Source organism: Anolis carolinensis, chromosome 6 (assembly GCF_035594765.1).
Source record: "Anolis carolinensis isolate JA03-04 chromosome 6, rAnoCar3.1.pri, whole genome shotgun sequence".
NCBI lineage: Eukaryota > Metazoa > Chordata > Lepidosauria > Squamata > Dactyloidae > Anolis > Anolis carolinensis.
This window is the reverse complement of record NC_085846.1, coordinates 67,425,413-67,439,643: the sequence shown is the minus strand read 5'-3', so window position 1 is coordinate 67,439,643 and position 14,231 is coordinate 67,425,413. Positions and strand designations below refer to the sequence as shown.

The 14,231-nt window shown below is 41.6% G+C and overlaps 1 protein-coding gene across 1 annotated transcript in view; it reads right to left on the bottom strand.

Annotated features, from left to right (window-relative positions):
• The window catches only part of tmc2 (transmembrane channel like 2), a 103,459-nt gene that overhangs the window by 2,765 nt on the left and 86,463 nt on the right, over positions 1-14,231 (bottom strand). Inside the window, exons 16-19 of the mRNA XM_062983753.1 lie at positions 10,879-11,118; positions 5,158-5,283; positions 4,662-4,740; positions 2,290-2,410 (exon numbers count right to left, since the gene is read on the bottom strand). Coding sequence (XP_062839823.1) covers positions 2,290-2,410; positions 4,662-4,740; positions 5,158-5,283; positions 10,879-11,118 — 566 coding nt within the window. The remainder of the gene's footprint in view (positions 1-2,289; positions 2,411-4,661; positions 4,741-5,157; positions 5,284-10,878; positions 11,119-14,231) is intronic.

The following is a 14,231-nucleotide window of genomic DNA, read 5'->3' as shown; positions in this document are numbered from 1 at the left end:
CAAAACAAGATTTGTCATTTTAAGTGGTAGGTAAATCTCTGCAGAGCATATTTATAGGGAACAGTAAGAACATACCTCTTATTGAGGAGGGCTGGGAAGATGTTCAGGCTGTCCAGAGCTGATAGGAACTGAGATCCCAACTATCGATCTAACTATCAAGTTATTCTTTACAAATAATAGGAATATATGGTAAGCCCTGAAAGTTTTAATTTCATGTAGCACTGTTAACCAGGCATGCATTCTTTCATGATTTTGGATGTCTGGTAACTCGGTGAAGCCAAAAAGGTATGTGCTTCAAGTAGGCACATTACATTTTTTTAAAGAATAGAACCCAACTATTGTTAATAGCTGTGCCAAACAAGAGATTTCAGTAGGTGTATTTTGTATGACAAGTAGCTCTATCTTTTTTCATGCAGCTCACCAACTTTCAAAGTTACACTACAAAGCTATACTTTCACTAACAACAAAAGTAGGTACTGTTCTATTATCCAGGCGGAGGCCACAGGGGGGCCTAGACAGAAGGATAATCTATTTTAGGGTGGTCGAAGGAGAAAACTAACTCCCTTTGTTTTCCTGTTATTCCCACCACCCATCTCGTCATCATGGAAACAACTCTCGTGTGTGACATGGGAGGTTGGGAATAACCAGCGACAATGGGGGAAATGGTTTGCCTCCTTCAATCCCCCCCCCCCCCCAAAATGGACTACATTGTTCCCTCACTTGTCGCTGGGGTTAGGTTCCAGGACCACCCGCAATAATCCGTGAAGTAGGGACGCTATATTTATTTTAATATTTATACATTATTTTAGTAGTTATACACTATTTTAAGTCTATCAACCAATCGTGTGTTGATAAATCGCCTCCTTCTTCTCTCGTTGCCGCTTGGGCTCCTTTTCTTTTCCTTTAGCTTCTCCTTCTTCCCTTCCTTAGACTGCAAATTGTAATTGTTATGGTCTATAATAGTCTTTTAGAGTTTATTGAAAAACCACGAAACAGTGAATCCAGGAAAAGTGAACCGCGAAGTAGTGAGGGAACACTGTATCCTCTATCTAATGCCCCCTTTTGGTCTCTGCCAATATAATAGAACAGTACTCAAATGTAAATGCATGGACAGGTAACTCCCAAAATAGGCTTATTTCAGATTGGCCGACTGCTTTAAGATTGCATGTCCAAGGCAAGAGTTTTTCAAAAATGAATATAAATACAAAACAATTGTATGTGATCGTTTTTATTTACATTTTACAGTATTTCTAATATTTCAGTTACATTACTAGCAAAAATCCTGCTCTTCCTATTATCAAGAAAAATCCACACTCATTCCTGATACATTATTATTAAATGTATAATTTACATATACCTGTCCTTCAATTTACTTTAATATAATACCATGATACTGATTTTCGTTGGAGCGACATTCTTTTCTCATTGACTACAGTGCATTTAGTGGGAGGAAGAAGATTCTGGGGAATTTGGGAGTGTCTAAAAAAGGGCTGGTGGGCACATGTGGCCCAGTCATGCATTTTGCCTGTCTCTTGATATAATCCAAATCCCACAAAAAAGAAGGCCCCTGTGTCTTCATATGAATGACTGAATTTCTACTTGATAATTTTTATATTAATTTCTTCAGGAGAATTAGCAATTAGATCTCTATGATGTCACTGACCCATTTAATACAGAACATGCTGAAATACTATCTAGAGTAACATAGCATTCAGTAGGCAGGCTTGCTGTGGTTCAATACATGATGCAGAAAAAAGGAGAACCCCTTTAAAGACATACTAGAAAATTGAATTATTCTGTCTGTCCATCTACTTGCCTGCCACAATACTCTGTGGGATAGCCATAGAGAAAGCATATTGGACTACTGGAAGTTCAGAGATGTTATAGCCCCACTCTGACAAATAAACACAAATTGAATTGGAAAAATAAACATCATTTTCAAATGATAAAGCCAAGGAAGCACTAATGGAACTCTTTATTTACGTTTGAGTCTTTTTGATGCAAGGAGAGGCAGTCTAATAAAATGTTGATTCCGTTGCTTGCTCAAGGCTGACGTCTGCTAATAATATAGAGAGCCATAATTCATTATAAATATTCTATTAGTCTTTGATTCCAAATATTTCTATTATCATAAGTTGTCAGAGAGAGGTATCTCGCTGAGAGCATTGAGTTTGCTATTGGAGGAAGAGTGGAATACTAGTCCATCTCAATTCTCCCAACAGTGGGAAACTAATTCCTTTGCCATGGTGCATCAGAACAAATATACTGACCAGAATAGATTGTTTTTACCTTCTGTTGGTTTAGGCTCTTCCGTGGTCTTCACATGTGAGACAAGCAAATCTTCTAGATCTTGCAGTGCTGGGTTGGTAGAAGCTTTGTTATTCTTCTTGTTTTTCTCATCTTCCCGTTGCTGTGTGAATAAACATATAGGAAATTATTGTTATTATATTTATTTATACCCTGCTTTAACTCTCCTGCAGGAGACTCAAAGCGGTTTAACATAAAAGCATCAGCATACAATTTAAAATATATAATTGATTAAACATCAGCTTAAATTGGAATGAATAAGATTATAATATCTTATAATCAAGAACTAGGATGAAGAGCATACATTGGATGTTTCAAAAATCAGAAAATTATTTAAATGTACTAATAATGGAATTTATCTTTAAACTGGAAAGTTTCATTGAAACCGTCTATCAGTTGGAAGTTATGCATCACTACTTTTGAAAAGACACAGAAGGAAGCAACCAGACATGCATCTGTTATTAGATGAATATCAGAGAGGCATCCTGCAGAACACCTTGGCCATTCGCCTGATTTCACTTATGTGATTTCACCCGCTGGCGTAGTGGGTTAAAGCCTTGTGACTTGAAGGTTGGGTTGCTGACCTGAAGGCTGTCAGGTTTGAATCCTACCCGGGGAGAGCGTGGATGAGCTCCCTCTATCAGCTCCAGCTCCATGTGGGGACATGAGAGAAGCCTCCCACAAGGATGGTAAAAAACATCAAAACATCCAGGTGTCCCCTGGGCAACGTCCTTGCAGATGGCCAATTCTCTCACACCAGAAGCGACTTGCAGCTTCTCAAGTCGCTCCTGACACGAAAAAAAAAAAACTTATGTGAAATGTTTGACCGTTTGACAGTTTTTAGTTCCAGACCTCCCAGAAATAAGGTCACAGAAAACATTAGATATTTTGCTGTGACTTGAACAGTTTAGTTTATTTTAGGTTTCCAATTTGCATTGCTCTGTTGCTTTCAGGAAAAAAATGAAAATATAATTGGCAAGGACAAATTCAGGAAAATCTAGGCCTTTGCATTCATTCACTGTATCACAACATACTCATTGGCTCTTTGGAATTTTATACCTATGGTTTTTATTGTTTGAATTCCAGAATGCACGCTGCTGAGTTTTCTCAAACATAAAAATTCTTTTTAAAAGTCTCACCTCAGTGCCAAAGAGTTATTATTTTGTACTATTTCCCCTAGGAAGTGAAAGCGAACATTGTCAAAAAAGTTAAATGTGTTGTCAAAGGCTTTCTTCGCCAGAATCACTGGGTTGCTATGTTTTCCAGGCTCTGTGGCCATGTTCCAGACGGATACCTCGCAACCTCTGAGGATGCCTGCCATAGATGTGGGCGAAACGTCAGGAGAGAATACTTCTGGAACATGGCCATACAGCCTGGAAAACACACAACAACCACATGGTCAGAAAAGTTCAATGTGTTGTCAAAGGCTTTCATGGCCGAAATCATTGGGTTACTGTGAGTTTTCTGGGCTGTATAGCCATGTTCCAGAAACATTCTCTCCTGATATTTCACCCACATCTATGGCAGGCATCCTCAGAGGTTGTGAGGAACCTCACAACCTCTGAGGATGCCTGCCATAGATGTGGGCGAAACATCAGGAGAAAATGCTTCTGGAACATGGCCATACTGCCTGGAAAACTCACAGCAACTCATGGCCAGAAAACCTACATGGTCAGTTTTCCAGGTTCTCACTTCCAAACCTACACCAACAATGCGGTTCATTAATTTTCCCCATGTGGAGTGTCATTTTGCTTTAGTATTTTTAAAATTTGTATTAAGCATAGCTGAAATAGTTATGCATGCATTAATCTATTATATCCTTTTTAAAACACAGTATCTGGGCTCCACTATCATTTCACTAAAGATTTAGTCTGAATTCAAGACATTCAGCTGGCAGAAGAATCCGTGTTTGAAACTGTCAAATACATGGCACCGCAAAATAAACCCAATCACAAGTAATTCGGTGGCAAAACACGTACACGCAGAAGCATGTTATAGAGTAGGCCTGCTTATTACACAAGCTCAGTTTCAGTTATATGCAAAAAGCTTTGGATACTATAGAATTGTGCAGGAGGACCTAGTCACGCCTAGGAAAGTATTCCCTAAATCTGCACTCAGAGCTTCACTGTAAGGTAATGCTGGGGAGAGAACAGTTCTCTAAGCATTATTAGCAATTCTATGACATGTGTTGACCGTAAGTCCAAAACATTGTTATTTTCAAATAAGAAAAATAGGGTTCTGGATCACATAAGATAATTGTATTACATAAAGGGTCCTGGAACAGAACTCTCACGTGATACATGGGCCTAGTGTACTTTAATTTGTAAACCAACTGGATAAAACACAAAATATACCATCAACATTTTCTTCTTCAGCTCTGCATTGGCATGTTGATATGCTTCAGCCACAGCATTGAGATAATATATAGCAAGACTACAAAAATAAAACACATATTTTAAATTAGTGTGCAGCTTTACAATGATTTAAGACTGATAATGAGACACAACAATAATTAGGTGAGTACTGCAAATACATTGCCTAATTCATTCATCCATATCCAAGGATGCTACCTTTGCTAAACATACATTCATGAGATTTGGGGTTAAAATCTATACATATTCAGTCTGAGTCAAATGGCTAGTTACACTCAAAAATGATTTTATTATACATATAAAGAAGAGGACTCAGGAAAGTACTGTAATAACTGGTTTGTAAATGGTTAATTTGTCAAGGTACCAACAGCAATACCACTTAAGTTACTGAAAAGTTTAATATATGATCTAGCTAATCTTACTAAAATTTCTTTTGCTGTTTAGTCACCAATCTCACTTTACAGATACAACAGCTTACACCATAAGCAGAATTGCAGTTATAATCAGTCCTGGGTTTGCTAAATAACCGATTATCTTGGCTACAAGGGGTGGAAAGTCATTTTTGATGGTCTCTTGAATGACATCATACATTTTCTTTTTTCCGCTGAAAAACATAAATCACAGGCACAGGTAAGTGACAGTAACCATACATCAGTGATTAGAACACATTCTGGACCTTTGCATAAACTTGGCTTATATAAATTGCATGCCAGAGATTTTTAGGCTGTATAATTCTCTTAATACAATGTCTTTAGATGCAGGTGCACCATTTTTTCCTTCCTTCTTGAACATGGAATTTTGGTTTATGATATTTAAAAAGTCATAAAAGGTTAACATGTTGGAGTTCAAGCCCACACTGTCTCCTGAATGACAGTTCTTCTCTCCTCTCTGTTTCTGCTCTCTTTCTGATTGGGTATGTTGAATGGATACTTTATAGGTGCATGCCTTTTGTCTTTGACTTCTACTTTTATATCTTTGTGTATGCTGCGTGTATTGAGATCTCTCTCTGCTTGTGTGTCAGGAGAGATGAAGTGAGAGGAGATTTTTCCCTCTCTTTTGATCCCTAGAAGAGATGGGCTTAGTTAGAGTAGCTAGGACCCAGTTATTATTTATAATAACTAAGAAATTTAGTTATTATTTTTGTACATAAACCTTTTGTGATTTTAAAGACAGAACTCTGCATGTTTGCCTCCTAACCTCTCAATTCTTTACAGCCACATGGCACTTCACGTTCTGCTTGCTGTGAGCTCAACCATAAGCTTCCTGTTTTTGAGTATATTGGATGCTCTGCAGTTTTGGGGTAGTTTCCCCTAACAACACCTAGAAACCCCCTCTGGAACACAATATACACAGAGATATTTGCAGGGAGAAAAGCCAATAATTCCTTAGCTTTTCTGTTCTATAGTATCAAGATTAAGTGTACAAGACTTTATGGTTACTGAAAAAATTATGCATAGTAGAAGGAATACAATTCAATTTTCTTCCTAGTCAATAGAGCCATAATTCTGTTTCAAAGAGGAAGATAACTCAGGCTGCCTCAAAGAACTCGAGACTTGATACATAGTTATTCCTCCTTTTGGCAAAACTCTGTAAAGAGATTGCTACTGACACTGCTGATTAACAAAAGAAGGGTCAAGATAGTGGAACAAAAGGAACAATTTGCACTAAACTGTCTCTACGCAGTGTCAGAATCAGTGTGCAATGAGAAAGTAACTAAATCAAATGAGGTCTCATTGACATGTTAATCTGGTCTAGAGAACAATTTGTGCAGAGCTGATTCAGAATGACAGCAAGTAGTGCTTATTAAAACAGTGATGGTGCAATGTATTCAGAAGAAGTCAGTTTCTATTATTTTTCTACCGTTTGCCACCATAATCATGCACTGTAGCTAGTGGATAGGAAAGAGACAACACTTGCTTTTGAAAACACTTAAATTGTTCTAAGATGTTTGCTTGATGTCCTTTGCTGGCTTGTAGTCTTGTACATTTATATGGAATCACTGCCTGTTTCTATTTGTACCATTCATATGGCCCCATTTCCGTCTGATGCTTATAGAAACGGGCAGCTATACAAATGGGCTTTTCCATCCAAGGCCCGAAAAAAACCAAAGATTTTTCGGGCCTTGGGTGGGAAAGCGCCAGGGCCTGCCAGCCAAGGACTACAGCCAAGCACCAAAAATCAGCTGTTCAAATGGCTACCATTTCCCTCTTTATTTTGTTTTACTGCTTCTTTCATTCTGGAGCGGGGTTGTATCGTTCCGTGCCATCCAAATGGATGGAACGGTACAAAACCATGAAAGAAACAGATGAAACAGGATTCGGGCCCAACTCTAGTAGCTTGAGTTCAAAGTTTTAGTGCCTTCTAGTAGATTATATGCAACAAAGCAGAGTGTGGACTGCTCCTGTTCATTGTGGAGCCAGCTATGTCCTCTTTAGAATACTCCACTCTTAATTTTCTCAATATTAATTATTATGGGAATAGGATCAGTCCACATTGTGTTGTTACAGGTCCTCTGAAATCTTTTCTCCTTAATTTTTTTTTTTGGGGGGGTATTAGTAAATCCTGGGGCTTCAACTAAGGTTGGCGATTCCTTGTTCTTGTGCATGGCTCTGTGCTTTTTTGATATATATTCATATATATCTAGAAATTTCAATCAAAAATCAACTAAAAAACCCTTGAATAGACTTATTCATGGGCCAATATAAGTACTTTACCTTAGCTCTTATCTCAAAAGGCGCTATCTCTGAGAAGAGCAGGGAAAGATGGAAGCTTAGTCCACCCAGGGATATAAAAAAGAAGCACCTAGCCCTCTACTCTCTTAACTGTAGTACCACTTTTGATCCTTTTGAATGCCTTGGCAAAGAAATGGAAATGGTGGCCAGAAGCAGCTAGCTGTTCTGAAATGGCACTGGCATTTTCCCTTTTCTGTGGAATGACACCCAACTTATCCATGGGTCATATTAAAATTCATATTTTTGGCCCCAAAATCTTATATACAAGTATATGCAGTAAATAAAGTCTTGTACTTGAAGAATTAGTTCATTATTAGGAAGCAGAATTCTTCTACAGTCTCTTAAAGAAACTACTTTTGTTGCTAGAGCTGACAATCTACAGCACATCCCATCTTTCTAGGCAACTTAATTTTCCAGTGAGGAATATCAAGCTCATATAAGACAATCCTGGAGCCAGCATAGTGTAATGGTTTGAGCATTGGGCTACGACTCTGGGGACCATGGTTTCAATACTCAGCTATGAAAGCTAGCGGGCAACCTTGGGCAACTTATACTCTCTCAGCCTTAGAGGAATGGCAAACTGCTTTTGAACAAATAGTGCCATTTTTTTCGTGTCAGGAGTGACTTGAGAAACTGTAAACTGGAGCTGACAGACAGGAGTTCACCCGCTCCTCAGATTTGAACTGTCAGCAGTCCTGCCAGCACAAGGCTTAACCCATTGTACCACGGGGGGCTCCTATCTCGCCAATAAAACACTTTGATAGATTTTTTTTATTGGTCAGAAACAATGTGAACACACAAAACAATAACAGGAAAATCCAGCTTTCGAAGTCTGAGTTTTGACACTGAATATTTGTTTCAAGCTGAGTTCCGAGGAATATTGGATGACTGGTAAGTACTATTTTAGCTCAAAGCCTTTCTATGAAATGTTCATGGCTCTTGACCATGTGAAAACTCTCTTCTGTGCCTGGTCTCTTTTCAGACTTTCTTTTGGCATACTGGAAGCACAGGATCATGTAATAGGCTGTTTTTGCACAGTTTAGAAGTTTCTACAAATTGCTCTCGTTTTTCTCCTCTTCTCATCTTCTAAGATGAAACTTGCTCTTTTCTATCAGGAAAGACACTCTGCATATGTTTTGGACGTTCTTCTTAATTGCTATCATGCATCTTTTCCAGGGTGTGTCATTACATATGTTTTCAAGTGGAGTATTTCTGCTTATGTAGTGGAGTGTAAGAAACTGTTTTGCATGTTGCATGTGTCAGTTGCTTGCTCTTGTAAGTGTTAAGAGCAGTGGCTGAGGATGTGCAAAGTGCTTTTCTTTCCCTATCAACACCTGCAAGCTCCGCTCTTATACTTGGTGTGAAAAAGCAAGGATTACAAAGCAGATTACTCCAAAGCAGAAAGAAAATGAAACCATTACCTAAATCCAAACACCTTTCTTCTGATTCTGTACTATGCCTTGAGAAGATTGCTCCCTTCATTCACTATGAATGAATCAGCAAGCAGAAGCAGCCTCAATTCACTCATCATTTCCTCTTTCAATATTCACAATCAGATAACTCTCCCTTCATCCATATGCCAAGTAGTTTCCTTTGCAGCAAGGAAGGCTGTATTGTTTCCTAAGAGCCCTCACTACAGTAGAGTCTCATTTATCTAACATTTGCTTATCCAACGTTCTGGATTATCCAACGCATTTTTGTAGTCAATGTTTTCAACACATTGTGATATTTTGGTGCTAAAATTGTAAATACAGTAATTACTACATAGCATTACTGTGTGTTGAACTACTTTTTCTGTCAAATTTGTTGTATAACATGATGTTTTGGTGCTTAATGTGTAAAAAGGGGCCGGGTTGTGGCGCAGCTGGCTAGTAACCAGCTGCTATAAATCACTACTGACCAAGAGGTCATGAGTTCGAAGCCCAGGTCAGGTTAAGCCTCCGACCATTAATAGCCCCGGCTTGCTGTTGACCTATGCAGCTCCGAAAGACAGTTGCATCTGTCAATTAGGGAAATTTAGGGACGCTTTATGCGGGAGGCTAATTTACAACACCATAAAAACTGCCAGCAAAACACGAAGAAAGGAATGAGGAAGTACAGCCACTACTGGACGGTGAAGCAACAGCTCCCCCTGTGGCCAGAATCGTGAAGCTGGAAAAATGTTAAAAATGCCTCTGAGTCTGTCTAATGTATGTTGTTTGTCTGTTGGCATTGAATGTTTGCCATATATGTGTTCATTGTAATCCGCCCAGAGTCCCCTTTGGGGTGAGAAGGGCGGAATATAAATACTGTAAATAAATAAAAAAATAAAAAAATCATAACCTGATTTGATGTTTAGTAGGCTTCTCCTTAATCTCTCCTTATTATCCAACATATTCGCTTATCCAACGTTCTGCCGGCTCGTTTATCTTGGATAAGTGCAACTCTACTGTATTTCCCACCCAAGGAAGGAACACATGTATTGTTGAAGGCTTGAACGGCTGGAATCACTGGGGTATTGTGTGGTTTCTGGGCTGTATGGCCATGTTGTAGCAGCATTTTCTCCTGACGTTTCACAGGATCCTGTGAAGATGCCAGGCACAGATGCAGTGAAACGTCAGGAGAAAACGCTGCTAGAACATGGCCATACAGCCCAGAAACCACACATCACCAAAGGAACACATATTTCTCATGTATATTAATTGCATATCCTGCCTGACTCTAGAAATGGTTCTTGTACCTTTTACTGCACAGCAGAATACAATATTACAGTAGTGTCTCACTTATCCAAGCTAAACAGGCCGGCAGAAGCTTGGATAAGTGAATATCTTGGATAATAAGGAGAGACTAAGGAAAAGCCTATTAAACATCAAATTAGGTTATGATTTTACAAATTAAGCACCAAAACATCATGTTATACAACAAATTTGACAGAAAAAGTAGTTCAATACGCAGTAATGTTATGTTGTAATTACCGTATTTACAAATTTAGCACCAAAATATCACGATATATTGAAAACATTGACTACAAAAATTGCTTGGATAATCCAGAAGCTTGGATAAGTGAAGCTTGGATAAGTGAGACTCTACTGTATTATCTTTACCCCAAGATAACACATGGTGGCACAGTGTGTTAAAGCGCTGAGCTGCTCAACTTGCGGACCAAAGGGTTGCAGGTTTGTGTCCGGGGAGCGGAATGAGCGCCCGCTGTTAGCCCCAGCTTCTGTCAACCTAGCAGTTTGAAAACATGCAAGTGTGAGTAGATCAATAGGTACCGCTCTGGCGGGAAGGTAACAGCGCTCCATGCAGTCATGCTGGCCACATGACCTTGGAGGTGTCTACGGACAATGCCAGCTCTTCGGCTTAGAAATTGAGATGAGCACCAACCCCTAGAGTCGGACATGACTGGACTTAATGTCAAGGAAAACCTTTACCTTACTTTTTACTCCAATTTAGGAAGTTATGAATGTATCAAAACGTTCAAGTACCTGAATGGACCACAGTCAAAAGAAGGGGGCAGAGACATTATGGTGTAGGCGACCGGCAACACACTGAGGAACAGGATTAACAGCAAAAGCCCCATATAAAAATTATTAGATTTGGATGCCTTGAATACTCGCTCATGGGGAACATTGCTGCTCATCACAGCCCAACTCTGATAATACATGGAGGTCAAAAGACGCAAGACGTTTATTCCCACAAGTCCTGGGGCATAGAAGGATCCCATCCTATAATGCAAAATACAAGAGGGAAAAATATAGGTGTCAGTTTTAATGAAAACTTTAGCAGTCTATAGCCCATTTCCACTAACTGTTTGTAGCTCTGCTAAGCTAATTAGCTAAACTAGACAAAGTGAAGCAGTGGCACTAATGTAGTGGTTCTCACACTGTGCTCCTTCAGGTGTTTTGGACTTTAGCTCCCAGAAATCTCAGTCAATTTACCAGCTTTTAGGAATGGTGGGAGCTAAAGTCCAAAACATCTGTAGGAACACAGTATGAGAACCACTGCACTAACATAAGGATTATCAGTCTTCTTTGATTCAGTGATTCTACGGAAACATCTAATAGTGGTCTTTCACATCGGAATAGTGTCTGGAATAAAGTGGGTTTTTAAGGATTATTTTTAAGGATTATTTTGGAGCCTCTGCTGGTGCAGTGGATTAAACCGCTGAGAAACTGAACTTGCTGATCTGACTCCGGGGAGCGGGGTGAGCTTCCGATGTTAGCCTCAGCTTCCACCAACCTAGCAATTTGAAAACATGCAAATATGAGTAGATCAATAGGTTCCACTCTGGCGGGAAGGTAACAGTGCTCCATGCAGTCCTGCTGGCCACATGACCTTGGAAGTGTCTATTGAAGTGTCTATTGTCTATCCAGCTTTCGGCCACAGTGTAGCTGAAAATATGTTTTTATTGCAGTCTTGCTCCAAAGTGCTTTCAACAATCTGTGGAGGCCTGGGCTTAACAACACCGGGAGGAAATTGCTGGAGGAGACAGGAGGACTTGGCTTGGCTTGTGGAGCCCTTGAGCCATTGATTTATGTGTTCTGCTCCCGCTCTATGGTCTGGGAGGCATTCCTTCACAAGGAGCTATCATCGTCGCTGCTTTAGAGAGGCCGCCTCGCCGGACCAGAAGGCAGCCTCCTCCGGGAATTACCATCGCTGTGTGGAGACTATGGTTGCTGACTGAGGGAGGCTCCGGTGTCATACCATCTGGCGTCACCACCTTCTTTTTCTTCTTCTGTGTGGCTGTTTCTTTTGGATCTGCCTCCCTTATCGCTACCATCTCTGTGACTGGTTTTATTATCCTCCCTTGAGGCCCTCGGGCCAGTGCCGCAGGACGAAGGCAAGATTTCCTGTATCAAACTCCAGCTATATTAAGGCCTCCTTGCTGGTCCGGGGGGCAGCCTTCATCGAGCTGCATCGATCCGCATCAATCTGCTATCTGTTCCGACGCTACCTAGCCTTACCAGCTCTCTCGTGGGCCTTGGAGGCTGCGCCGAACCGGGCGGCCTCATCCACCTTTCCCAGCCCTGCCAGCTCCTTCTGGGCCCTGGAGGCTGCGCCGGACCAGGCAGCCTCTTTCTCCCCTCCCAGCCTTACCAGCTCTCTTGTGGGCCTTGGAGGCCGCGCTGTACCGGGCGGCCTCATTCATCTCGCCTCAGCTCTCCTTTGGACCTTGGATCTCTGGATCTTGGAGGCCGCGCCGAACCGGGCGGCCTTATCCACCTTTACCAACTGTTTTGGATCCGGAGACCAGGCGGCCCCCCTCCTCCCTGCACCCTCGGCCTTCCCCTGACTCGAGAGGCCGCGCCGGACCGGGTGGCCTTTTTCAGTCTTCCAGCCTTTCACTAGCCTTTCCAGTAGCCGTGGAGGTCGCGTCGGACCGGGCGACCTCTTTCAAGCGTCTTTGACTCAGAAGGCCGTGCCAGAGCCGGTGACCCATTTTCCAACTTCTGGGTCGGCCTCAGTAAGGAGGGATAATTTAACTAGTAGAAATGTTCCAAGAAGATATCCTTGGGATCTATGAAATATCACAACTGTGTCATCTTATGGGCAGATCCTTCAGCCTCGTTTTGTCCCAATTAGCAACCTTAAACGACAAAATCAACCATCTCCTGAAAGGGATTTCATTACTGGTAAAGAACTCTACCCAATATGATGCTCTGGGAGTGGAGAACTTTACAGAATATAATCGATCGGAGGTCAGTTGGCTTTCAGGGGTGGGTGAGGCGGGAGGGCCCGAGCAGCAAAAGTATTCTAAGGCGAAAAAACTGGACAATGGACTAATTGAGGGAAGGGAAGACTTCCTCGCTGATCAAGATGGACAGGGCGGGTTTGGGGATAGGGACACAGACTTGAGTGCGTCAAAGCTTATTGTGAACACTACACCAAAGACGGACCCTTTGCCTTCTGACGTAGAGTGCCCGGACGATCTTCTTTATCTAACGGAACAACTTGCACTCGAAATTAAAGATAACAAATGGAATAAGGGTAGATGGAATACAAAGAGATTGATTCGGAGATCTATGGCTTGTATTCTGTCAAGGAGCCTTTCAGATATTAAGATCAAGACCATCACCTGGCTCCACAAGGGGTTCCAGTCTCCCGACCACTCAGTAGGCCTTATTATCACTTTTGAGGATAGACAAATTAGAAATGAGTTGTGGGCTTTTAGATACTGGTTGAGTTCACGGGGTATCACACTCAGGAAGGTTGTTGTGGACCCTGTAATTCAACCTTTAATAACCAACCTGCCCTTACATACACGAGCCTCTATTGGGGCTAGAGGCAACAGGTTGTTGACCTCTCCTTGTGGGTCCCCTCCCAAAGTGATTAGTTTCTCTGATTCGCCTACCCATTCTATGTCCATTCCCTACCCATATTCCCTGCCATCTACGTCCCTACCATGCCAGCTTGAGAGATCTTCCCCCTCGGATAAGCTTCTCCCGCCTTTTCCTCTAGACATTTTTCCGGCTGGAAGTCATTGCAACAGCTCGGATTTCAGGAGTTGACTAGGCCTGACTAATAATGCTCCTGTTGAGCTAGGATCCCTGGGGGGTGGGGACCGGGAGGGGGAAGGTTCCATCGAGGTCGTGTGGGGGAGGAGGTTGTGCGGTCAACGGTTTCCCAGGGAGAAGCGCAACAGATGTCTTGCGACCCTGGAGAAGGATAGGTGTGGTAGTCCCCATGGCAGCCCCTCCAGGCTGAAGGTACTGCTGCTTAATGCCAGATCCGTCAATGGGAAATCTTCAATTATCCAGGACCTAATCCTGGATGAGCGGGCGGATCTGGCCTGCATCACTGAGACCTGGTTGGATGAGCTGGGTGGGGTAAATCTTAC